Here is a 25,996-nt window from a genome sequence, read left to right as displayed (position 1 = left end):
TCAGATGGCATGGCTCTGCAGGAACAGTCTGGCTTTGCATAGTCCACTGGCCACTTACCAGCACAGTGACTCAATCATAAATATAAAATAGGATGATCACAACTAACCAGAAGTATTTTTAAGAGAACTAGAAATCCTAAGTGTAGCATGTCTAGGGAATCGTTGACACTCAGTGGGTGCTTAAATTTGAAAGCAAGCTAGAAGTACTTCCTGCACAGAGAAATAGGACCCTGCTTCTTGGGATAAGGTCTAACCTTCATGTATCTCCATCACCCCCAACTTCAAGCCTAACCCAAATTCAATTCATGCTCCAGAGCACACGCCACGCGAACAACAGCTCAATGCTCCCATGTATACTTCATTAAGATCAGCTATGACCTCTATTTTTAGGTGGCTTCTCTATGCGGTGACTGTTTCATAGCTCATCTCTGTAACAACCCTCAAGGACTTGGGCTACAAAGCCACAGACCTGCCTTCCACAGCCTCCACAATCCAAGAAAGCCTGCCACTAATCACATGGTTTACAGCAGAAGGCTACCAAGTGCTACTAGGCTCCTTGCCTCCCCAACCACCTCCTAAATGTTCTGGTGGGACAGACCCCAGCTTCACACTCTGAGCAGAGAGTCCTGAGGCTATCACTAGATCACATTTGCATCCCCCTTCTCCTGGAGTGGGGCACCTTCCTGATGGCTGTCATCAAATCCATGTTGTCTCTGTCCTGCAGATAGGAGCAGTGAGAAGTATAGCCAATACCCCAAGAACCAGGGGTCTGTGGGGCTCCAGGCTTTGTTCAGTTAGCCAGCCATACTTCTCAGATGAGGGGAGGCTCAAGAGCAGGGTGACTGATAACCAAGTGGTAGAATAGAGAGTGGGAGCCAGCCCACCCACAGGTGCCCTTCTGCATAACTGTCAGTGAGCCCTGGGGGAACGAGGGGAGCAGAGGGGGAAGAGGGGCTCACCTGCTTCATCTCCTGTGGTGTGTACAGCATGGTCCGGATGATCATCACCCGGTCCAGAAGATCGAGAGGGATGCCGTGAGGAGAGATAACGTCCTCAGTGCCCCTACAAAGGTCAAAATCACTCATATCACCCATGTATATTTCAGACAAAAAACTGGAAATACAGGTTGAGGTACTCACAATGACAAGGCACTTAACATCCTCAGAGACTAAGAACCAGAACACATATTAATCACACTAATAATACTCAAGTGTTTTTAAAAAAACAAATTCATTCAGAAAAAGGCTTGGTAAGGAGCTCTGGTAGCATAGTGGTTACAAGGTGGGCTGCGAACCTCAAGGTCACCAGTTTGAAACTACCAGCTGTTCTTTGGGAGAAAGATGAGGTGGTCTGCTCCCGTAAAGATTTACAGCCTCGGAAACCCTGTACCAGGGTTGCTATGAGTCAGAACCAACTCCACGGCACATAACCACCACCACCAATCTACTGAAAACTCCTATGGATCAATCTGACACATGAGTCAGAATTTGACGCAACTGTTTTGTTGGTTTTGCTTTTTAAGTTGATACAGAATGTCCTTTGGAACAGAAATCTTCAGGAGATTCTTATGAAACTAGATAAATGTTATACTGCATTTTAAGAAATTAAAATGAATCTTACCAATTTTTAAATTCAAATGATCCGTAGATATTGTTCAATGAATGACTAAAAAAATTAGGATTTCTTTCTCCAAAAAAAAAATCTTTTTGAAAAATCGTGCTCTAATTCACATATCATAAAAAAAAAATCACCCTTTTAACATGTATAATTCATAATTTAAATAAATTCTATTTAAATATAATTTACTACATTTAAAAACTTGTGCAACCATCACAACTACCTATTTCCAGAACATTTTCATGATCCTACAAAAAAGCCATGTCCCCTACACTCATTAGCAGTCACTCCCCATTACTCCCTGCCTCCAGCTGTCTCTCCCTATGGACTTGTCTCTTCTGAACACTGAATATAAATGGAATCATACAGCATGTGGCTTTTTCTTTTACATCTGTCTTCTTTCACTTAGCATGTTTTGTTTCCATGGTTGTTTCATGTTGTAGCATATATCAGTACTTCATTCCATTTATTGGCAAAAAAAAAATTTCCAATGTACAGATAAGCCACATTTGGTCTATTGATTTTCAGTGATGCCTATTAGGAATAATGCTGCCGTGAACATTCATTACATGTTTTATGTGGACATGTTTTCATATTTCTGGGGTATATTCATATAATTAGTATACTAAGAAACAGCAGACTGCATACTCTAAAATGGTTAAAATGATTAATTTTATGCTATATAGTCTTAACTCCAATTTTAAAAAATAGAAATGGCTTATGATAATGGAAAAAAAACACAATTGGTTGTTTGCCGATGCAATAGTAAAATGCTACCTCTCTTTGTACTGATTAAAAAACTTAGGTTTTGGTTTCTATTTTCTTAGATCATGGGACTTTTTAAAGTGTAACCACTTTATTTCTTCAATTATATTTAATTTCGCTCAAAATAGAATCTTTAGGCACAATAACAAAGTATTTACATATTTTGGGTTTTACATTTATCTTATTTATTTGCGAAATAAATAAGATTTAAGACTAAAAACAAAAAACCTTTACTATCTTTATAAATAGCAATGTCAGGGGAAATTTGGGAACGAGAAGATAAAAACAAGTTATCTGTTATTACATTACAAAAATGTCTACCTAGGTATGTTCCAAACTCTTATAATAAATTTTTACAAATTATACTAAAGTTTTCATGTAATTTTGTTGTCAATGTTGCTTCGATCTTTAAACCATATTTGATATCTACTTAATAACCCATCAAATTGTTAACGATCCATCAAGTTGTTGAGCATTTAGATAGCTTTTTATTGTTGTTGCTATTATCACTATTTTGATAAACAATTTTATTAACACAGTCATGAACTTTTCCTCAACAACTCTCACAGTATCTGCCAAACAGAATTCCTGCCACAACTGGGATTCATTGGAATGAATACTTTCTTCATTTGCATCTCACCACACTGTAGCCAATACTGGGTATACTAATTCTTCAGTACTTTGCTGTTTAGAAAAAAAAGGGAAGGGTAACACCTGCTTGAAATTTGCAGCTCCATGATTGCTAACAAGGCATCTAAATGCTTTCTCTTATATACACTATTTCCTTTTGCAGCTCCATGATTGCTAACAAGGCATCTAAATGCTTTCTCTTATATACACTATTTCCTTTTGCAGCCCCATGATTGCTAACAAGGCATCTAAATACTTTCTCTTATATACATTGTATCCTTTTGGGGAACTGTCCAGCAATATCCTTTGCCTAAAGAGCTCTGGTAGCGTAGTGGTTACAAATTGGGCTGCGAAATGCAAGGTCAGCAGTTCGAAACTACCAGCTGCTCTGTGGGAGAAAGCTGAGGCTCTCTGTTCCCGTAAAGATTCACAGCCTTGGAAACCCTGTTCAGGGTCACCATGGGTCGGAACCGACTTGACGGCACTTCACAACACAACAACTTTTCTCCTGAAGCACATTTGCCAAGCCAAATAAAGGACAGGCCAAGAGAGGTGCCCAACACCTCAGAGCACTACAGCCTGTCCACCCACTGGGGACGCTTGAAGCTCAGCTCTGACCATCAGCTTTTGGAGTGAGTGTCAAGGCCTAAGTCAGCACCATTTCCAGCATTCTTTTATGGGCAAGACTGCTGAGAACTCATCATCATACCCATTCTAAACAGCAAAGATCAAGGCAGGTCATCTGGACTTCCTGGTTAATATCACAATATTCTGTTTCAAATACAAGGAGACCATCTAGAAATACAAGTCTAGTAAAAATTCTGTTAAAATTATTTGCCATACATGACACCACACTCAGAACTCAATCCAGGTATTGTTGTTAAGTGTTGTTGAGTCAACGCCGACTCATAATGACCTTGTATAGGGTTTCTGAGGAGCACCTCGTGGGTTTAAACTTCTGATTTTGTGGTTCACAGTCCAGTGCTGAGCCTACAGTGCCACATCAGGGCTCCAATCCAGATCTGTTGTTGTTACGTGCCATTGAGTCCTGCATAGGATTTCCGAGGAGCAGCTGGTAAGTTTGAACCACTGACCTTGTGGTTCACATCAACCATGAGGTCAAGAGTTTATCCTACGGCGCCACACCAGGACTCTGATACAGATATGTTGCTGCTTTTGTTAAGTGCCATCGAGTCCATTCTGACCCACAGAGACTCTGTATAGGGTTTCCAAGGAGCAGCTGGTGAGCTTGAACCACTGACCTTGCAGTTCAAACAGCTTTGCAGTCTGGCGCATTAAACCACAGTGCCACACCAAGATTCCAATCCAGACACAGAAGTTCTTAAAGTAAAATATACCTACAAGACTAAAAATAGGGAACCAGAGATATCAGTGTATAATGAAGCTAACTACAAAGCAAAGAGAGAAAATAATGTAGATATAGAACTTCCAAATGGCAATTCAAGTAGATTTCAAGATAAAAACAAGACTGTTTTATATCAAGACTGTTTTAAGCAAGGAAAAAATAATAGATTATGTGGCAACCTCGAAGAAAAATAATACATCTACATATCAAAATAAAGGAAAATCAGAAAGATTTCATAAGCACTAACACAACAGAAATGAAAATGAAAAGAAACCCCCACAAATAAAATCAACTCAGCATAGAAAACTATATGGAGCAAAGAATCCAGCAGCACCACAAAAACACACAGAAAAATGACAGCAATCAATTCACACCTACTGATAATTACACTGAATATAAATGAACTAAATGTACCAGTCAAGAGACACACAGAGCAGAATAAGAAAACAGGATCCTTCAGTATGCGGTCTACAAGACACATATCAAAAAGACGGAGGCAGCCCAAATGCCCATCAAGAGAAGAATGGTTAAACTTTGGTACGTACACACAGAAGAAAACTACAAAACGTTATCACAGAGAACAAGATGGAGGATCGGGTGGAAATGCAATGAGGAGCTCTGTTAGCAACATCCCAAAATACTGGACCAAGCAGACTCAGGGGATGGTCCCAGAACTCTGAACCACATATAAAGGAATATTTAGAAGGTTGGAAGACTTACAGCTAGGGGAATTTGTAGCAAAAGCAAGAAATCCACTGCTTTCTAATTCAAGACGCTCAGCTGCTCCCAGAGCCACCATCTTGGGTGAGAACAAGCAAGAGAAGGATCAGAGCAGCCACGGGTGCCTGACAGAATAGTGGAGATAAAGGTGTGGACATTCTTTTTGGTATCTGCTCATTGGTTCCTCGCTGTCTGCGCACCTACTTCATCAAACTTAGAAACTTCTGTGTGTCAATGACACTATCAAGTCTGACCCATAGCTACCCTGTATAGGGTTTCCAAGGAGCAAACTGGAGAGCTTGAACAGCCGGCCTTGCGGTTCAAACCAACTTTGTAGTCCAGCACATTAACCCACAGCGCCACACCAGGACTCTATTCCATTAGGAGAAATACATAGGCTAGATGAGATAGAGGTAGATTGTGACATATGCACAGCTTTGGAAAAACAAGGCTCTGTGATACAGGGATCAAGGCACAGACTTAATCAGTAAAGGAGAGAAAATAATGGTAAGGTGCTTGACTTTTTTGTGGATATTGGGTTCCCTTGCCTACTAGTGTAATATAGACATTTAAGTGGGATAGTAATTGGGGAAGATGATTACAGAAGGATGATTATCAAGAAAGTAAAAAGACAACCCACAGAAAGCAACAAAATAGTAGCATATTACATATACAGGCATATAAAGAACTCTTACAACAATAAAAAAAAAATTCAATTTAAAAAATGAGCCGAGTATGAATAATTTTTTTACAAAAAAGATACAGCAAATGGCCAATAAGCAAGTAAGATGCTTAACAACATTAGTCACTAGGGAAATGCAAATCAAACCCAAAATGAGATATACTTCACACCCACTACTATGGCTATGGGTCCTGGTATGGTGCTGTGGGTTAATGAGCCAGACTGCAAAGCCGTTTGAACTGCAAGGTCGGCAGTTCAAGCTCATCAGCTGCTCCTCGGAAACCCTATATAAGGTTGCCATGGGTCAGAATCGACTTGACGGCACTTAACATCAACAACTATAGCTATAATCAAATAGATGATACACATGTCTCTGAATTAGACACAGGGAAATTGTTGAAGTGGCATAAAGTTTTGCTGTGTATATTTTCACCAAAAATTATGTGAGTGAATTAAAATAAACTAAGTAAATTGAATTTGAGAGAGAAAAAGACAGATAACAAGTGTTGGTGAAGATATGTAGAAATCAGAACCCTCCCCTACACTGCTAGTGGGAATAGAAAATGATGCACTCACTCTAGAAAAGAGTTCCTTTAAATGTTAGACATGGAGTTCTAGTGTGGCGCTGTAGGATAAGCACTGGACCGCAAGGTCGATTTGAACCAAAGTTCAGCAGTTCAAAGTCACCAGTCGCTCCTTGGAAACCCTACACAGGGTCACTAGGAGTCAGAACCGACCTGACGGCACTTAACAACAGCAGACGTTAGACTTGCCATTTTGAGCCAGAATTCTACTCCTAAGTATACATACCCAAGAGAAATGAAAAGCTAATGTCCACAAAAAATGTGTATGTAAATAGTCACAGCAGCATTCTCCATAACAGCCCTAAAGTAGAAACCACAAAATGACTGGATTTAAAAAAAAAATTCATACAATGGAATATCATTCAGCCATAAAAAGGAATGAACAACAGGCTACAAAATGGATGAACTTTGAAAACATTATGCTAAATGAAGAAAGCAAGTCACATAAAAACACAGATTGTATGGTTCTATTTACATGCAAAGTCCAGAAGAGACAAAGCTACAGAGACTTGAGGGTTATCTAGAGCTGGGGCTTGACTGCTAAACAGGTAGTAGGTTCTTTCTTGGGAAATTAAGAAAATAGGCTTTAAAACATGTATGTACAACTCTGTGACTGTACTAAAAACAAAAATTAAAAAACACTGAACTTTTAAATGGGTGGACTGTGGATAGGAGGTGTCATCCATGTGAACTATATCTCAGTAAAGTTTTGTTTTGTTTTTAAAGTAAAACTATGTTCTGTCACAGGGGACAATGAATCAGGACTGTGCTATCCTTTAGGTCTAGATGATTTGGTAACATTAAGTAAGTGACTTATGCAAAACTCCTGCAAAGACTCTGTAATCTTAAGAAGCTGTATCTCAAAAGAAAAATTAAACCTCCCAAGTTTTTAGAGCTAGGATCCAGGCCAGGCTTACTTGCCTGGATCCTAGCTCTAAAACTTACCAGTTGAGGTGCCTAGCCCTTGAAAGAGAAAGGACTTCTAAAGTGGCAAGTGTCCACAAAGTGGCCTTCTATGTCCACAAATGTATCTTTTCCTAGAAGAAGCTGGAGACACCAAGAAAGAAGCCCAAGGACAGTGCTCTTCCTGTAATAGCTCCAAAGCCGCCCCCTCCCCACATCTACATGGAGAAGTGACCCAGAGGACTTGGGGGCTGTTTGCTAGAGTCACAAGGGCTAGAGGCTCCATGATCTCACTACATTCACAGGAGTCGTTAATGCCAAATGATATATACATGCAGACCAGGCAGGGTCATGAGATCAGGCCCCAGAAGTACAAGACGGTAACTAGTACTAGGAGATATCCTTTGCATCTATCATTTCTAATCTTCATGTTATTCTACAGGAAAGAGGCTGTTATTCCCATTTACTGATGAGACTCTGAGATTCTGAGAGACCAAGTAACCTGGCCAAGGTCATCAGCTTCCATTTGCCTCTAATACCTATGATTTTTCCATGGGGAACCAGGCCAGTCTAGTAATCTATGTTCCAGAAAAAATACAAGGGTCATCTCTAAGGTCCTAGCCACAGAAGTCACTTCCACAGAGCTAGAGACCAAGGAGAGGACACTGTCTGGAAAAGACCAAAGTGCAACTACTGCATATGCAGAAACAGCAACTCCGCTACACAAAGCCAGAGCTGAAATCCTGTGAAAGGGAATCACGCTAGGAAACAGCATGAGATAGTAGCAGTGGGCTTTGGAGCCAGATGGTCCTCACGGTTCAGATCTCGGCAGCAAGAGTTTCAAGCTTGTGATCTGATCAGGTCACCACCTTCCTGCGTCTGGAGATAACAGACGTAGAATGGACCGTTTCTGACAAAGTCTTCGATTAATATGAGTTCACATTCTCTTGCCTTTCCTTTAGAACTATGAAGGTCCCAGCATAGAGACTCAGCAATTTCCCTCTAAGGGATGGACAAATCAGCTATTGCCAAAACTGTGTAAATGTTCCAGAAGTTCATCATTTCACATCGAAACCAAATCTTGTGAAAAATGCCTCTGGAGTCCAACTCCTTGGATTCAGGTATCAGCCCTATTTTTGAGTTGTGTGACACTGACTATGTCACTCATTCTCATGGAGCCTTGCTTTCTTTAGCTGAACAATGAGGACAACAATACCATCCATCCTCATTACGTCTCTGTGAAACTTTCTATGTTAGCTATTTTATCATTACGACTCTTGATGTTGTATCACTAAAACAATTAACAGGAGTCCTGGCATGGCACTGTGGGTTAATGTGCAGGACTGAAAAGTCGGTTTGAACAGCAAAGTTGACAGTTCAAGCTCACCAGCCATTCCTTGGAAACTCTATATAGGTTGCTATGGGTTGGAACCAACTCAATAGCACTTAACAACAACAATACAATGACCAAGTCTTCTACTAGGACTTGGCATCACACTCCTCTTCAACAACACACATCCTAACTTGGTTCCTTGGCTGACCTGCATTAAGGCCCATATGCAGAGTGTACACCCACCACTTGGGCAACCAGTCCAGCATCAGTGAGCACTCAAAACCTCAATAACCCTGATCAACTAAGCATGGATACTGCTGGGGCCAGATCTTCCAAGTTTCAAACTCTCCAGAGCTGTTCCCTCACTCAGCAGGTTCTGGAGATCTGAGCTATACATTATTTCCTGAGTAGAATATGCACCTTGTTTCTTGAATGGGACAGGACTAAGAGAAGGTGATCTGAGTTTTAAGACATCTTGGTTTGGGGCTGAGGGAGCTGCCAGGATCTACTGGCATCTGCTAAACTACTTAGTGTGGAAGGAAGGGAGACTGTTTGCAGAGCTCCCCAGCAGGGGGCACTATCTGTCTAGGATGAGCCCTTTCACCAGCTTTCAGACTCAAGCCAGGGTTGACCAAGCTAAGAAAAGTCCAACAAGCCCACAGGGTTTGTGTACCAAGGAAGTGAGACATATGGCCCACATACTAGCTTCCGAAGGATGCCCAGGTAGCCATGCTTCAATCAGTGCCTTGCCCGTGCCCTCTCCCCAGTGGCCAGCTTGTCACCTGGTCTAAGTTGCAAGATTCAGCATAGGCTGACAGGGGTAGACAGGCACAGGAAACCAGGCTGTGTCTTGTCAAAACAGCATTACTATCAGTGACACAAGATACGACGACATGAATTTGAATCATGCATTCAAACCCTAATTCCCAGTAAGAGTGGTCACCTGGTAGATTCAAATTGCTGATCTTGAAGTTACTAGCAGCACAACTTGTAATCCACTACACTACTCTTTATGACTAGAGATAAATTGTTCTGCCATCTGAAAAATGAAGTCAGTATCTAACTCTCAGAGCTCTTCTGAAGCCTCAAAGAATTAACATATGCCATGTCACCAAAGCCAGCACCAAGAGTTTAGATTTCCTATTTAAAGATCCACCTTTCCCCTGAGGTCTCATCTTACCTTTGCATACTCCAAATAAGTGACTAAATCTTAATACCAAAGAGTAACCCCAGAGTCCACACACAAAAGGCCCTATATTCAGTAACAGGATGGCTATTACCTTTGGTTATTATAATCTAAAGAGGTTGATACACGAACTACCTCTAAAGTCAAGGAACTTTCACACATTTTCTCTCAAAATGAACATGATCTCCCTATATCCCCATGCCCACAACATGATGATTTTACAGTGATCCCACAGGATAGAATGAGCTCCAGATAGAAGACAGAAAAGAAAAGCCCATGATAGGCAGGCACTCTACCTGATGACACAGTTGCCTCGGTTGGATGCAAAGATGACAATGGGGGCAATAGAAGATTCCAGGGCCCGGTGCAGGTAAGTGAAGCACTCGATGTCCAGCATGTGGACCTCATCAACAAACAGCACACCTGGCACCAGCTCCGCCACGCCCTGGTCAATGTACTTGTTCACCACCTTGTTAATCTCCCCCCGAAGTTTATCTAGGAGATGCAAGGATGGACAGGAAAGGTCAGTACCAGGTACCAAGGGAAGCTGTCAGCTTTTTGTTCACCCACCCCCACAATTCAATCCAAAACCATATTAGTTGTATGGCCCAGATGGTGACCTTCCCACCCGAAACTTCAGTTTCATCACCTAAAAATAGGACACTCATACCCATAGGTCCCAAAATTGGCAGTCTATCCTGAAAAATGTGTTTTCTGTTGAGTTTGCAAAACGGCTTTTAGAACAGAAAGGTCTTTATTAGGGGCACACTCTCACCAGTCTGTCTCACTTACCACCATGCAGTATTCTCACACCCACCCAATTTAGCTCCCGACCTAATCCCAGAGAGGTGGGGTTTGGGAGTCCAGGATTAAATGAGGTTTCATATGCAAATTTTCTTGTTCTTGCATTTACTAAATGACCCTTTCTTTCAGTCCTGTGTGACAAAGCTTAGGTTAATTAACTTTCAATCAAGTGCCCAATTAGGAAACACAGTACATTTAGAATCCTCTATGGGAGGAAACATAAAGAAAGAAAATGTTCTTAAGGAAGGCCCCAACTTAGAGTTTCTGAACACAATTATGTTCCAACCCAGCCCTCTGTTGCATCAGGAGAAAGCTCACAAACTGAGAACATGAAAGATCTGACAGAACATCTTCCACCAAAGTCATGAGGCACATATGACCAAAACAGGATGCATGATCAAATACACAGTTAAGAGTCAGAAACTGCTTTTGATGACTAATAGAAAGGTCTCAGATAGGGTTCAAAGAAAACAGTGGTCCAGCTCAGGAAGTCATCCTGGCAGAGCTGAGGGTATATACATCTACAGTGCTGGCACGTCAAAGAAAAAAACACTGTTACTGCCTCCAGTGAAGGAGGTCTGGTGCAGTCAAAGGGGAGATGAGTGTGGTGGGTCAGGGGGCACTCAAAGGCTTGTGGCTAAGTGCAGCCAGAATCTATTAGAGTTAAGATCTGAACTAAGAGGAAGTAAGAATCTGATGCAGCACTTCACACAGCATATCAGAATCCAGGATCCACAGTTCTGATTCCTGCTGGCAGGCTGTGCAGCCTGTCTTACCTGTAATTTCTGTCTTCTTTGGCTTCATCAACTGGCCCATCATGGACAGAATGTCTTGTCCTCCCTGTAGAAGAGAAACTTATACAGGGATGATCATGCTTCCCAAGGCAGCTGCAACACTCCCAACAGAAGGGTACCACCCACCTGCCCATTGGTCCCTAATTACAACCCAACATGGGACCCAGCTAGCAAGACCTTCAAAACCTCTTGACAGCTAGCAAGACCTCCCTTAGAAAGTTGAGGAGTTTCTAAAAGAGAAATTTTAAGAGGCTCTCTATTACCTGCAATAATCAAATGAAATCCCTTAGTCCAATATTACCAGTTCTGTAATATGCTCCAGCTTCCTTGTCCAGCTATATTTTTCCCCACTCCTTCCTTCCTTGATCTAGTCACACAAAACTACAAACAATTCTGAACTCCAAGATCTTTTACGACTCATTATCTTGGCATATTCTATTCCTAGTGCCAGCAACACCATTTTCTTTTCTGTAAAGCTTTCATTCATCCAGTAAAGTTCAGGTCAAATTCCCTCTGTAGAACCTTTCCACTCCATGCCTCTATTGCTCCGAGACAGATGGATTGTCAAAGCAGGTGTGATGATCTGTCTGCGTGTTTTTCTCTCTAGACTCAGCTAGAGAGCCACATGAGCCCAGCCCTGGCCTGCACTGCTCAGCATCTGTTTGGCAAGTCCACACTCAACAATGTACAGAGTACAATAGTGGCTCTGTAACCGACATCTCACTGCCTGCATTCTCCTTGTCAGCATCTACCACCACAGGCAGCACAAGAGAGAGGCTGGGTTTTTTTATTTATTCAGAATTGGTCACTTTTTGGCTACCAGACCCTCTCACAAAGAAATGCTCACTAATGTTGAACAATGAAAAGTAGCATATGTTTACTGATTACTTACAGTATTTGATACTCAAACAGCCCTGTGAGGTAGGAATTACTACATGCCTTTTCATGAAGAAGAAAATTCAGAGTCAGAGAACCCTGGATCACAGAAAACCCAGAGACCCAAAGTAACGAATTAACCAAGTCTCGACGTCCCATTCCTAGTCTAGCACTCTTCCCAAATTCCATTTCACCTACTGAGTCATCCACCTCCTAAGGGTACCTTTGGCCAAGATGAATCAATTGACCAAGGCTCTAAGAGATGAAACACCCAAAGATCAAATTTCAAGTCAAAATACTTCCTAAGACTTAACCAGAGACCAGAGTATAAGAGACAGCCTCTTTGAAGAAGACAAAACCAAACTGAAAAACCATCAACAGGGAATAAATTACTTGTTTTTAATGACACATTTTTCAGAAATGTCATTGCGTGGTTAACATACTTCCCCATGTTTTCTTAGTTAAGGTACAGTATCTAACAGAGCTTCCAATCAGTGTGAGGATCAGAGAGGGTTCTCACTCAAGGCTACACAACTGGAGACTTGGCTAAATAGGGGAAAGCTGCTGCATTTACAGCCTCTCTGAAATTCTCCAAAGGTCTCCTCCCCACCATTAATACCAAAAGAATCCCAGGCACAAGCTGCTGCTGGAGAGAAGCCACAGAGAGGAAGCTGGCTAGCTCAGGGCCAGAGGCTTGGATGGGATCAGAAACAATACCCATGAAATCATCTATGACTAGAGCATTTGAATTGGAACAAAGGAGTCACTCGTACCTCATGTCAATGTTAATTGCTGAACATTACAGACAGAAAAGAGCCAGTCTGCCTCAAGAAATGGTACCAAGACTCTGACAATTCATTCCCAGAGCTGGAGCACACAAACAAAAAGGCTAATGTGAGGTTATCAAGGCAGTACCTGAGGCCTTGCATTGGCCACATCCAAGTCATGCAAGGTCACATCCTGGATAATTTCTTTCTTCTTGTGCACATCCCCTTTTGGCAAGGGGACATACTCTTCAGCTTCAAGGTCAAATTCCGTGGCATAGGTATCACACCTGCCCTGCCTCTGCAAAAAGAGAGAAACCCGAATTTCTAGTGAGTTTTCACTGCCAAGTCACCAAATGGCATAGGGCTCAGCGAGATAAAGGTCTCAGTTCCCAACTGCAAACCTGACAGTCTACTTGACAAAACCCAAATAGTCTCCATTCCCCTGCTGCCAACAGTAAGCTATCTGCTCATCACTGGGCTCCCAAAACCCTGCTGGAAACACCTGATACTTTCTCCTAGAATTCCGCCTCCCCGCCCCCCACCCACCCACCACTTTCTTTTAACTGTATGCAAGTCCCGATAAAGGACAAATCCAGCAGATTAACTGGAGACGGAGGGAGCTGTTCAGACTCTTTTGTAGGTGGGTGATTTATTATATGATATGAAGTATTTTGCTCATCCATTAAACAGTGAGGAACACTGTACAGGACACTGAAAATCAGATATAAAAAGAATGCCAACTAATGCAGCATTCCTTTCCACATGCATATATCTTAGGAAGAAAATACCAAAGAGATAAAAGGAAGATTAAATACACTGCACATTTCAATTTGAAAATGACTAAAGTTGTTTTGGTTTCTCTCACCCTGTACTCCCCGCCTCGAAAAAGGTTTTACTGTTTTTCTACGAGACTGTCTGTTTTAATCATGAGGTTAAAGAATGAAGATAAAGGGAAAGAAAACTTTATTAAACATAAAGGGGCAACTGCTGACCTTCCATCAACATTGCACCAGACGCCAGCCCCACTTCCTACATATCCCATGCCCCATGAAGAGAATAACTTCATTTCTATCTACGTTGCCTTATGGCATCTATCTGTAGAGGGTGCTTTTTCCCAAGAAAGGGATTACCTTCACAGCCCCACTGTTGGCTTCAATGTAAATCACATCTCCAGCCTCGACTCGTTCTTTCTGCAAACTTTCAAAAATGCTAGGATCCAACTTTAAAAAGAAAAGAGAGAGAGAATCAGAGAACTGTAATACATATATTTGTTTCTGAAAGGTCCCCTTATTTATGTTAAGACATTGAGGTAGCTAATGACTATAAGGAGTCCTAGTGAGGCACCGTGGGTTAATGTGCTGGACTGCAAAGTTGGTTTGAACTGCAAGGTGAGTGGTTCAAACTCACCAGTCTCTCCTTGGAAACCCTATGGCCACTATGAGTCAGAATTGCCTCAACAGCACTTAACGACAACAATGACTATAAGGAGCCCTGGTGTGGCACAATAGGATAAGCACTGGACTAGTAACCATAGTCAGCAGTTCAAATTTACCAGCTGCTTTTGGAAACTGTGTACAGGGTTGCTATGAGTTAGAACCAACTGAATGGTGTGTGTACGTATGTTCAGTGGGAATGAGGGAGAGAAAGAGGGTCGGCTTATGAATATGAAGAACTGGGTTTGGGGGTTTGAGATACTATACAGAAAGTACAAAGAGTGAGCATGCCTGCATATTTGTGTAATGGACAAAAGGAACGGATATCAGGGAAAGACTCGCTCGCTTCCTTTCCTCCAGAAATTGCAAATTGGCAACCTGGATTTTTATGTGCCTTTACCTGAAGCTCGCTCTCTCCATAAGACCAGCGGCATTAGCACTCTGTCCTGAGATTATTATCTCTGCTTCACACCTTCAACCTCCTCACCAGGTCAGGTGGAGGCAGAATCTTCCACAACTGGAGCACCTGCCAGAGCCCATGTATCAATCGCATGGCTGCCATTTAGCAATGCCTGGGATTCTGGACAAAGCTCTATGAGTCTCAGCTTCCTCATCTATGTAAGAGTTGTGATTACAAATGTACAAAACTCAAAGAGAAGCATACAGGATCTTCACCGAGCCTTCTGATTCAAATCCCAGTGTTTTTTCCCACAGACCTGCCTACTTCTATCTCCAGGAATGAAAACTAGCATTTGGAGAACTAATGGTTTTCTCCAAACCATCCAGAGTTTATCTATTCTTGGTGATTACTGGATAGCTAGCTCAGGACCAGGCAGTGTTTCATTCTGTTGAGACACGGTCGCTATGTGTCGGAAGTGACTCGATGATACCTAACAGCAACAAGCAGCTTGATATTCTAGGAAACATATTTCCTAAGGATTCACTATTTAGACACAAGTTTCTCAAGGGTAAACTTTAAGAACAGCTATGTTACATAATGTGGCTGTGGTGGAAAAAAAAAAAAATGTGTTTGGGTCCCAAACAAAATTAGTCAAAACCCAGAGCTCAATGAAAGAAGCCAGACAACGTTAAGTAAACATACTGAATGAGTCTATATATAAAGTGTCCAAAAAAGACAAATATAGAGAGACAAAGTAAAAGAATGATTGCCCGGACCTGGGGAGGGGGAAGCTGGGTAGCAATTATAAATGGGTGTGCAGTGTCTTTCAGAGGTGATAGAAATGTTCTAGAAATAGATTGTGGTGATGGTTGTACGGGCTTTATAATCACAGAAAAATTCAATGAATTGCACACTTAAAAATGAGTGAATTTTATTTAAAGGTATATTTCAATAAACCTGCTAAATACAACCACCACCATTCCAGGGCTCTGCCTCTGACTGGTTGAAGTCCTGGTGGGATAACAGTAGCCTCCTGGAAGTACAGGAGCAGTGGTTGGTAAGCACCTAAAAGCAGGGAGGAACTCAAGTAAGGATGACAATTATTACTACTGCTAATTTCCTTGCTAGGACTCATGAGCCTTTCTCATACTTAAAAATTCCATCAAGTATTTGAGCTCCTTCTATTTAAAATCCTGCACATAGCTCAGTGTCAAGTACTCACAATTTAGAAGAAACAAAATCATCTTCTCCCTAATGTTATTTTCTTTTTTTTTAAAGTATGTAAAGCAGCCTTAGGAACAGCTGAAATTTAAAGGACATACCTTATTTTATCTATCCTATACTAGAGGATACGCTTTCTTCTTTTTCTTTCCTTAAGCCTTTTTATACCAGTTAATTTTCCAAATGAATTGACTGAAGATGTAATTACTGGAAAGATGGCAGCTCCCACTAAGAAATCTAATTAATATAGAATGGGAGAGATGATACGCATAAAAGAGATATTTGCAGAGGCAAGTGTCTGAGATGGAAACCCTGTTAGGAAAAAGAAAAATGGCCCTTTGGAGAAGTGACATTTTTATGATCTCCATAAAGCAGTAACCAAGGAACAACCTCAGAAAATCAAAGAACCATAAAATCGTAGAACAGGCTAAAGAAGAAAAAATCATATAGTCAATCTACCTCAGTTTACAGGTGAGAAAACTGAGGTCCAGAGAACTGAACTGATTTGTCACAGGTCACACAGCAAGGTGGTAGGCAAGTAGCATATGGGTTAAGACTCAGAGGAAGGTGTCTGAGGATTACAGCCTTGCCATTTAGCCAGCTATATATAGGATCCTAGGTAAACGGCTTAACCTCTAGGAGCAAATCTTTAGTTGCAAAATTATAAAACTATATACATGCAAAAATTTATAAATAACAAACAATACATGAGATTGCATGTGCTCAGAATATGGCACATATATGACAGCTATGATGAAAATATTAACTATCAATAATAAGGCAAATTTACATTATGATGGCCTTTCTCTGTGGTGCTGTAGGATAAGCACTGGACTGCCAACCACAAGGTTCGCTATGAGTCAGAACTGACTCAACGTCACTAAACAACAACTATAACATTAACAACAGTTACCACTTATTAGTGCCACACCCAAACATCCAAAGTTATAACTCTAACTCCTTATAAGCATTCTAAGAGACAGGTAATTACTCTCCTTTAACAGATGAAGAAACTATTAATCAGACATTCAGTCATTCCCTATAGGACTCGGCCTGACCCTCTGTGCTGCCTACATCCTAAAACGCTATAGAGCCTGTGTCTGAGGAGGATCCTCCAGGGCTTCCAGACTATCCCAAGAGGCTTCTCTATGAAGCTCTGGCCTGCTGCAGAATGAATCACTGAAGCCACAACAGGTCTCCAGTCCCTGCCACATTAAGAAACTGCATCTGGTAGGATTGTGCATCTGGTCCCTTGAGGAACTCCATCCATCATCTATTATACAACTTTCACCACATTACTCAATGCTGCTTCTTCTCTGAGCATGAACAATGTAACTGGAAACATGGGAGGTCCAGGTTCAAAAAGAGGCCAAAGGCCTTCAACACAGTTATAAAGGAACTGGGATAGCAGAAGGTTGTCTCTTGGGACTTAACCACACAGCTTACATTTTAAAACACACTATCTCTTAAAAACAAATAAGAAAACTAAAAGCTCATTTTATCGAGTCCTCCCAAGTACTAACGCTATAGTTGGTACTGCTTTGTATGCATTATAAGTCTAAACCTCAGACGGCTCCATGAGGTAGGATCACCTGCACTGCCCAATGAGGAAACTGAGAGGCAGAGAGGAGAGGTTTCACCACATGCCCCAAATCCCAGCGAGTCAAGGGGTTATGAGAAAAGAGAACACACTAGCTTATACTCACTTTCAACTGTTTGGTGCCTTTAGCAGTTTTGAGTCCTATGATCACATGGCTAATGGTTTTGCCATATCCTCCCATAGGGTTCTCTGTTTCACATGGAGTTAGCTCTGTGACTTCACCTTCATACACTTCCTTTGTCTCCTTTATCCGCAGCCCTGGAAAAGATGGCAGATGGACCATGATGAGAAACAATCCTCTTTCTCACACATTCATTTTCTCTAACAACCTTTGAGTCACAAAACTTCCAAGTCAAAGAAATTGACAAATCAACTTTTATGTATTTTCAAGGGTGTTATCATAGGTATAAAAATACGACAAAAACACAAATGTAAATAGGAAGTGCTATTCAGAAATGCAGAAAATAATTTTGTATCACTATTTTAAAAAGACTTTCTAAGTTCAAATCTAGAACTAGATGTCATCCTTGTTAGGTGCTGTTGAGTTGGTTCAGACTCATAAGGACTCTATATAGAGTTGCCAAGAAATGGCTGGCAGGTTTGAACTGCCAACCTTGTGGTTAGCAGTTCAGTGTCTACCCTCCTAGGATTCCAGAACTAGATAGGTAGCAATATTTTCAAAACTGTTTCAGACATCCTCAATACCTCCAAAGGGAGAAATTTAGCTTTCCGTCTCTGCACCTAAATCATTCTACAACACTGGAACAGTGACAACCAAAACTCCTATGCCCTTGAATGTCCTGCATTTCTGACTCTCAAATGATATTCTAAATTAAATGAAATAACTCACTATACCCCTTCTGACCCTTTCAGGTGTGAGCAAGGTCTACTATAATAGCCGACTTTATAAGATCTCTCGTGCCTCTTCCAGTCCCTCACTGCACACCCCAACAAGAACCACCAGTTATCATTCACCTGCAGTAAGCTGTTCTTTAATTTTTCCAAACCACCCAATAGAATCAATTTCCAAAATAAACGTCCAATATTAAAAAATACTTACATATTTAAGATCATTGTTGTTGTTGTTAAGTGCCGTCGAGTCGATTCCAACTCATAGCGACCCTGTATAGGGTTTCCCAGGAGTAGCTGGTGAGCTTGAACTGCTGACCTTGCAATTCAAATGGATTTGCAGTCTGGCGCATTAATCCACAGCACCACACCAGGACTCCAATATTGCAAATTATTAAAGCAAACATCACCAACATAGGCTGTTCAAGAACGTTTGTTGGCTACCTAGGGCTCATCACATTTGCAGGACACGCTCTCCATCCATTTTTACACAATGTTTTGCTGCCGGAAGCACCCTTCCCTTCTTTTTTGCCTAATCAACTTCTTCCAGACTCTCTTCTAGACAGGCCCTCCTTCTTTCTCCTCCTCCAAATCTACTCCCATGGCAACATTCTAACACAGCACCAGTACAGGAACTGTCATGACTGTCTACCCTCTGTAGGCCATGGACACCTGAGCTGAGGGCCTAGGATGAAGACGCACACCCAAATGGATGAATGAATGAAGTCACTTGGTGGTGAAGAGATGACATTAGGTAGACCATCCAATAACCACAAAAACTGTCTCTTGCAAATGTTATACAATAGCCTGGGATTTTAAGGACGCAGTAGCCCATGTCACCTACACTATAACCCAAGCATTTTCAGGATCAAACCCCTTTCCTTCCCATGTACAGTGAGTTGGTTGTTGTTTGTTGTGTGCCGTGGAGTCGGTTCCGACTCACAGCGACCCTGTACAGGGTTTCTGAGGATGTAAATCTTTACGGGAGCAAAACACCTCATCTTTTTCCCGTGGAACAGCTGGTAGTTTCGAACTGCTGACCTTGCGGCTCGCAGTCTGATTCGTAACCACTACGCTACCAGAGCTCACTATGTACACTGAGTAGTTGCTAAGTGCCATCAAGTTGGTTCCCACTGAGAGTGACCCTTATAGGGTTTCTGAGGAGCAGACGGTGAGTTTGAACCGCCAACCTTGCGGTCCAGCGCTTATTCTACAGTGCTACAACAGGTCTCTAGTAGTGACTATTGTTAAGTGCTGTCAGGTTGGTTCCAACTAAAAGCAACCTGTTTAGGGTTTCCAAGGAGCAGCTGGAGGCAAAGGAACTTCTTACTTCTAATGGCTGCTTCTTGATTTGGATGCTGGTTACATACGTGTCTTCTGTATGAAAACTCATCAAGCTTTACACTATGTTTTATGTATGTTCTTTTCTGTACATGGGTATGTATGCTATGCTTTCAATAAATTTACATTAAAATGAGAGAAAGGAATCAGAATTTTCCCAAGGAAGCTGTGAAAATAGTTAGATTTTTCTTAAATGGAAAAACAAATGTACATAACTGAATACAGTTTCTCTGAAAACACACAGAATACACACAAACTTGAGCACCAATGCACAAACTTTCAGTAATTCCCACTGAGTCAAGAGATACAGATGGCTTTCTCTGAAGTTAACTGCCACAGCACAGATAACTTAACAGCTTATTCAATCTATTTTTAGAGATCTAGAAGAACCAACAAAAAAGCCATTCTAAGTCACTGTGTCTACCATCAATTCAAAGGTGAGAAAGGGAAAACATTCTAGGGTCACAGCAGAGGCCTTTAATTTATGGGAAAGCTGACAGACCACACCAAGAGGAATAAATGCTAAACTTGCAGTGGCAGCAGCCTGCCTACCTGTAGAAGTGCTCTCCCCGAGTCTATAAAGTGCTTTCACATACAATGCAGCTCATTCCACTGCATCCCAGCCACTAGAATGCTGAAGACAGCAGGTTGTTGTTGTTGTTGTTATGTGCCATCGAGTCAGTTCCGACCCATAGCAGGTATGACCCTCAAAATCACATTGCTACAGAGCCCTATGAAACAGCCAGGCTGTGTTCTATCTGTATTTTACAGTCAGTGAAACCAGCTCAGGAGGTAAAGGAGCTATCATCTTCTCCTTCACTGAGAGCCCAAGTCTCTGGTTCACACTGTACTACAGGGCAACCTTCTGCTTAATACCTGCTCTACCTTTCCTCCAGTCCAGTCAAAGGCCCTTTGACCTCAGCATTCCCTCTTTCTGCCAGTCTTTGGCATAGCTCTAATCTCCACCTAACGTATATTTTACCTGAAAGGGGGGTAAAAGACAGAAACATAAGGGAAAGCCATATCAAAAAGGTTACACTTTGATCTTCATCAGTAAATTCTGTTCTTTTCACTTCCAGCAAGCAAGGTTGTTATCATCTGCATATCACAGGTTGTTAATGAGTCTTTCTCCAATCCTGATGCCATGTTCTTTTCCATATATCCAGTTTCTATAATTATTTGTTCAGTATTAAAGATTGAAGAATTAAAGAAGTATTAAAGATTGGTGAAAGAATACAACCCTAGCAAACACCATTCCTGATTTTAAACCACTCAAAATCCCCCTGTTCTATTCTAATGACTACCTCTTGATCTATGTACAGGTTCCTCATAAGCACAATTGAATGTTTTGGAATACCCATTCTTGGCAATGTTATCCATAACTTGTCAAGTTCCACACAGTCAAAAGCCTTTCCATAGTCAATTAAGCACAAGTAAACATCTTTCTGGTATTTTCTGCTTTTTGCCAAGATCTGACATCAGCAATGATACCCTATTAACATATCCTCTTCTGAATCCCACTTGAATTTCTGGCAGTTCTCTGTTGATGTACTGTTGCCACTGTTTTAAAATTATCTTCAAGAAAAAATTTTACTTGCAGATGATATAGTTCAATGCTTTCTACATTTCATAGTGTCACCTCTTTGGAATGGACACAAATATGGACCTCTTCCTATAGGTTTGGCAGGCAGCTATCTTCCAAATTTCTTGGCATAAATGAGTGAGCGCCTCCAGTGCTTCATCAATTTGTTGAAACATATCAATTTGTATTCCATCAACTCCTGGAGTCTTGTTTTTCACCAACACCTTCAGCACAGCTTGGACATCCTCCTTCAGAAGATCAGTTCTTGTTCACATGCTACCTCCTGAAGTGGCTGAACAGTTCTTTTTAGTACCCTGCATAACTTCCATCTGCTTTTGAAGCTTTCTTCATCATTCAATATTTTGCCCATAGAATCCTTCAATATTTCAAGTTGAAGCTTGAATTATTTTTGTTCAGTTCTTTCAGTTTCAGATATTCTGGGCTTGTTCTTCCCTTTTGGTTTTCTAACTTCAACGCTTGCACATTTCATTATAATACTTTACTCTGTCTTCTTGAGCTGCCTTTTGAAATTTCCTGTTCAACTCTTTTACTTCCTCACTTTTTTTCCATTCACTTTAGCATCTCCACGCTGGAGAACAAGTTTCAGTGTCTCTTCTAACATCCATTTTGGTCTTTTCTTACTTTCCTGTTTTTTAATGACCTTTAGCTTTCATTTTGTATGATGTACTTCATGTCATCCCACAACTCTTCTGGTATTCAGTCATCAAATTGGTTCTTGAGATGGTTTTTAAATTCAGGTGAGATATGTTCATGGTCATATTTTGTCTCTCATGAATTTGTTTTCATTTTCTTCAGCTTCAATCTGAACCAACTGATGGTTGGTTCCACAGCCTGCCCGTGGTCTTGATTTAGCTGATGATATTGAACTTTTCCATTGTCTCTTCTACAGACGTAGTCATTTCCACCATCTCTTACCACAAATGTAGTCAATTTGATTCCTACATATTCCATCTGGTGAGGTCTATGTATATAGTTGCCTTTTCTGATGTTTAAAAAAGGTATCCGCAATAAATAAGTCAAATCATTGTTCTTGCAAAATTCTATCATGCTATCTCCAGCATCATTTCTATCATAAAGACCATATTTTCCAACTATTGATCCTCTATATTTCCAACATTTACAATCCAATTGCTAGTAATTATCACTACCTCTTGATTGCATGTTTAATCAATTTTAGACTGAACAAGTTGGTAGAATTCTTTAATTTCACCATCACAGGCTTTGGTGGTTGGTGTGTAAATATGAATGGCAGTGGTATTAACTAGGTTTCCTTGTAGGCATATGGATATTATCCTATTACAAACAGCATTGTACTTCAAGATAGATCTTGAAATGTTCTCTTTGACAATGATAGCTACATCAATCCATTCCTCTTGAATGTGTCATCCCCAGCAAAGTAAACCATGTTTTTGTCTGATTCAAAACAGCCAATACCACTCCACTTCAACTCACTAATGCCTAGTATATCCATACATGTAGCCTACAGTTCTGCAATTTGACTCCTAAGTACAGATCCAAAATAAATGTATTTTTTATTTTGTATACACTGAAACAGCACAGAACTCTGTTCATAATTGAAGTTCATAATTGGCCATCATAGTAGCATTGTTCATAATTGTCAAACACTGGTAAAAATGTTTTATCAACAGTAACAGAATAGATAACTAAATTGTGGTATAATCATAGAATAGAATAGAATAGAATATGGAGGCATCTCATAAGCATAATGTTGTGGGAAAGAAGACAGACACATAATGTACACTGTAGGGCTGTATTTATTTACAGTTCAAATACAACCATAACTAAATTATACTGTTGTTGTTAGATGACATCAAGTCAGTTCAACGCACAGCAACCCGATGTACAAAAGAACAGAACACTTCCGGGTCCCTGCACCATCATTACAATTGTTTTTACATTTGAGCCCACTGCTGCTGCCACTGTGCCAATCCATCTCATAGGAAGTCGTCTTTTTTACTGACACTCTACTTTACCAAGCATGATGTCCCTCTCTAAGCACATATACTGTTGCCAGTCAAGAAAATGGTTTTACCTTTAGAATGATGAGTGGCAATATTTCCTCCTTGATTGGCTCCCTACTTCACGGGGTTTCTCTTTATGATAATCCATCAAGCTCTACATTTATACTTTATGGATTTTTCTGTATCTATGTATAAAAGAGCTGAACAGAACATTTCAACGGGCAGCTCAAGAAGGCAATGGATTATAATGAATGTGTAAAGACCTGAAGTTAGAAAACCAAAAAACTGCTCAGCAGTTTTCAAACTGAAAAAAACTAAAGAAAATATTCAAGCCTGGACTTGCAATATTGAATGATTCTATGGGCAAAATACCAAATGATGCAGAAATTACTAAAACAAGGTATACAGAGCCACTGTACCAAAAAGAAATGGTCGACATGCAACCATTTCAAGAGGTAGCATATGATCAAGAAATAGGAGTACTGAAGGAAGAAGTCCAACTGCACTGAAGGTATTGGTGAAATACAAGGATCCAGGAACTGACAACACACAATGGAGCTGCTCAGTCATCTATGCCAAGAAATTTGAAAGACAGCTTTAAAGAGATCCATATTCGTGTCCATTCCAAAGAAAGGAAACCCAATAGAACGCATAGAAATCATAAAATAGTATTATTACTATCACATGCAAGTAAAATTTTGTTGAATTCAAAATTAGCTGCAACAGAACATTGACAGGAACTTCCAGAAACTCAAGCCAGATTCAGAATAGGGCAGGGAACTAGGGATAGATATAATTACTATGTCAGGTGGAGCTTAGCTGAAAACAGAGAATACCAAAAAAATGTTTACTTGTACTTTACTGATTATGCAAATGCTTTTTGGCAGTGTGGATCATGACAAGCTAGGGATAACACTGTAAAGAACGGGTATTCTAGAACACTTAATTGTGCTCCTGAGGAGCCTGTACATAGACCAAGAGGTAGTCATTCGAACAGAACAAGGGGATCCTGAATGGTCTAAAATCAGGAAAGGTGTGCACCAGGGCTTTATTATTTCATGGTCCTTATTCAATTTGTATGTTGAACAAATACTCTGAGAAGCTGGATTATATGAAGAATGTAGCATTACGATTGGAGAAAGACTCATTAACAACCTGCAATATGCAGATTTCAGCCACTTTCCTTGCAGAAAGTGAAGAGGACTTAAAAATACTTACTGATGAAGATCAAACACAGCAGGCAGCCTTAAGTACAGATTGCACCTCAATGTAAAGAAAACAAAAATCCTCACAACTGGACCAATTAAAATATCATAATAAATGGAAAAAAGATAAAGTTGTCAAAGACTTCATTTTGCTTGGATCCACAATCAACACTCATGGAAGCAGCAGTCAATAAATCAACTGATGTACTGCATTAGGCAAATCTTTTGCACAAGACCTCTTTAAAGTGTTCAAAGGTAAATTTGAGGATTAAAGTGCGCTTGACCCAAGCCCTGGTATTTGCAATAGCCTCATATGCATGTGAAAGTCAGGCAATGAATAAGGAAGACTAAGGAAGAATCACTGTAATTGAATTATGGTGTTGGAGAAGAATATTGAAAAAACATGGACTGCCAGAATAACAAATAAATCTGTGTTGGAAGAAGTACAACCAGAATGTTCCTTAGAAGCCAAGACGTAGACTTTATCGCTCATACTTTGCATATGTTATCAGGAGGGAGGACCAGTCCCTGAGGATGTCACAGGACCAGGCAGTGTTTTGTTCTGTTGTGTATAGTAAGGTCACAATGAGTCAGAACCAACTCAATGGCAACTAAGAACAACACCGATGCATAAAACCAGTCAGTCAATAAAAAAGAAAACTTTAAATAAATATACTAGTGTACCAGTGGGGCTGATAGAAGAGAAACACTGAAGCCTAAAGTTTAGGAAACGCTGCTCTAAACCTCTGGGGTTGTCTAGTTGGTCATGGATCACCAATCATCTCAGGAGCTTTTACTATTCCTCATGCTAGGGCTGCACCCCAGACCATCTACCTCTCAATCTCTGAGGCTGGCACAGTGCTATCATTACTATTTTTAAGCTCCCAGATGATTCCAGTGTACTATCATAGCTGAGAAACATTCATATAAAGAATGAAAGAACTCTGCTCTACTCACAAGTAGAGACCCAATCTTATTCTGATGGCAGGAAGCCCTACATGGCTTCAGTGTCCTCGCCATTAAACTCTGTTCTGATAGGGGGATATCCTATAGGCAGGAAGGAACGATGTCATGCACTCTCAATTATTTTCCATTTTTAAATGGTCATTGTCTTATTATTGAGTCAGTTCCCTTCTTTACCCAGAAATCCGATCAGTACAGAGACTCTCTCCAATATTAACGTTAAGAAGTTAAAAGAAGAAAAAAGAAGTTTTACTCTTCCTTCATTCAATCTGATAGTTTATAAATGGAAGTTTTGGAACAGCCCCAATACACATTTCATTTTTGCCTTATCAAAGTCTTACTCTCTGAAAATCAAGACAAAACCTTCCCAAA

General features: G+C 40.6%; 1 protein-coding gene across 2 annotated transcripts in view; it reads right to left on the bottom strand.

Moving 5' to 3' along the window:
• RUVBL1 (RuvB-like AAA ATPase 1) overlaps positions 1-25,996 on the bottom strand; it is a 53,754-nt gene that overhangs the window by 4,148 nt on the left and 23,610 nt on the right. For both annotated transcript variants that reach the window (XM_006870489.1, XM_006870490.1), the window contains exons 4-9: positions 17,788-17,939; positions 14,158-14,247; positions 13,176-13,325; positions 11,367-11,430; positions 10,083-10,281; positions 960-1,062 (exon numbers count right to left, since the gene is read on the bottom strand). In XM_006870489.1, coding sequence (XP_006870551.1) covers positions 960-1,062; positions 10,083-10,281; positions 11,367-11,430; positions 13,176-13,325; positions 14,158-14,247; positions 17,788-17,939 — 758 coding nt within the window. The remainder of the gene's footprint in view (positions 1-959; positions 1,063-10,082; positions 10,282-11,366; positions 11,431-13,175; positions 13,326-14,157; positions 14,248-17,787; positions 17,940-25,996) is intronic.

This window comes from Chrysochloris asiatica, unplaced genomic scaffold (assembly GCF_000296735.1).
Source record: "Chrysochloris asiatica unplaced genomic scaffold, ChrAsi1.0 scaffold00142, whole genome shotgun sequence".
Lineage (NCBI taxonomy): Eukaryota > Metazoa > Chordata > Mammalia > Afrosoricida > Chrysochloridae > Chrysochloris > Chrysochloris asiatica.
This window is presented reverse-complemented; position numbering and strand designations above follow the sequence as displayed.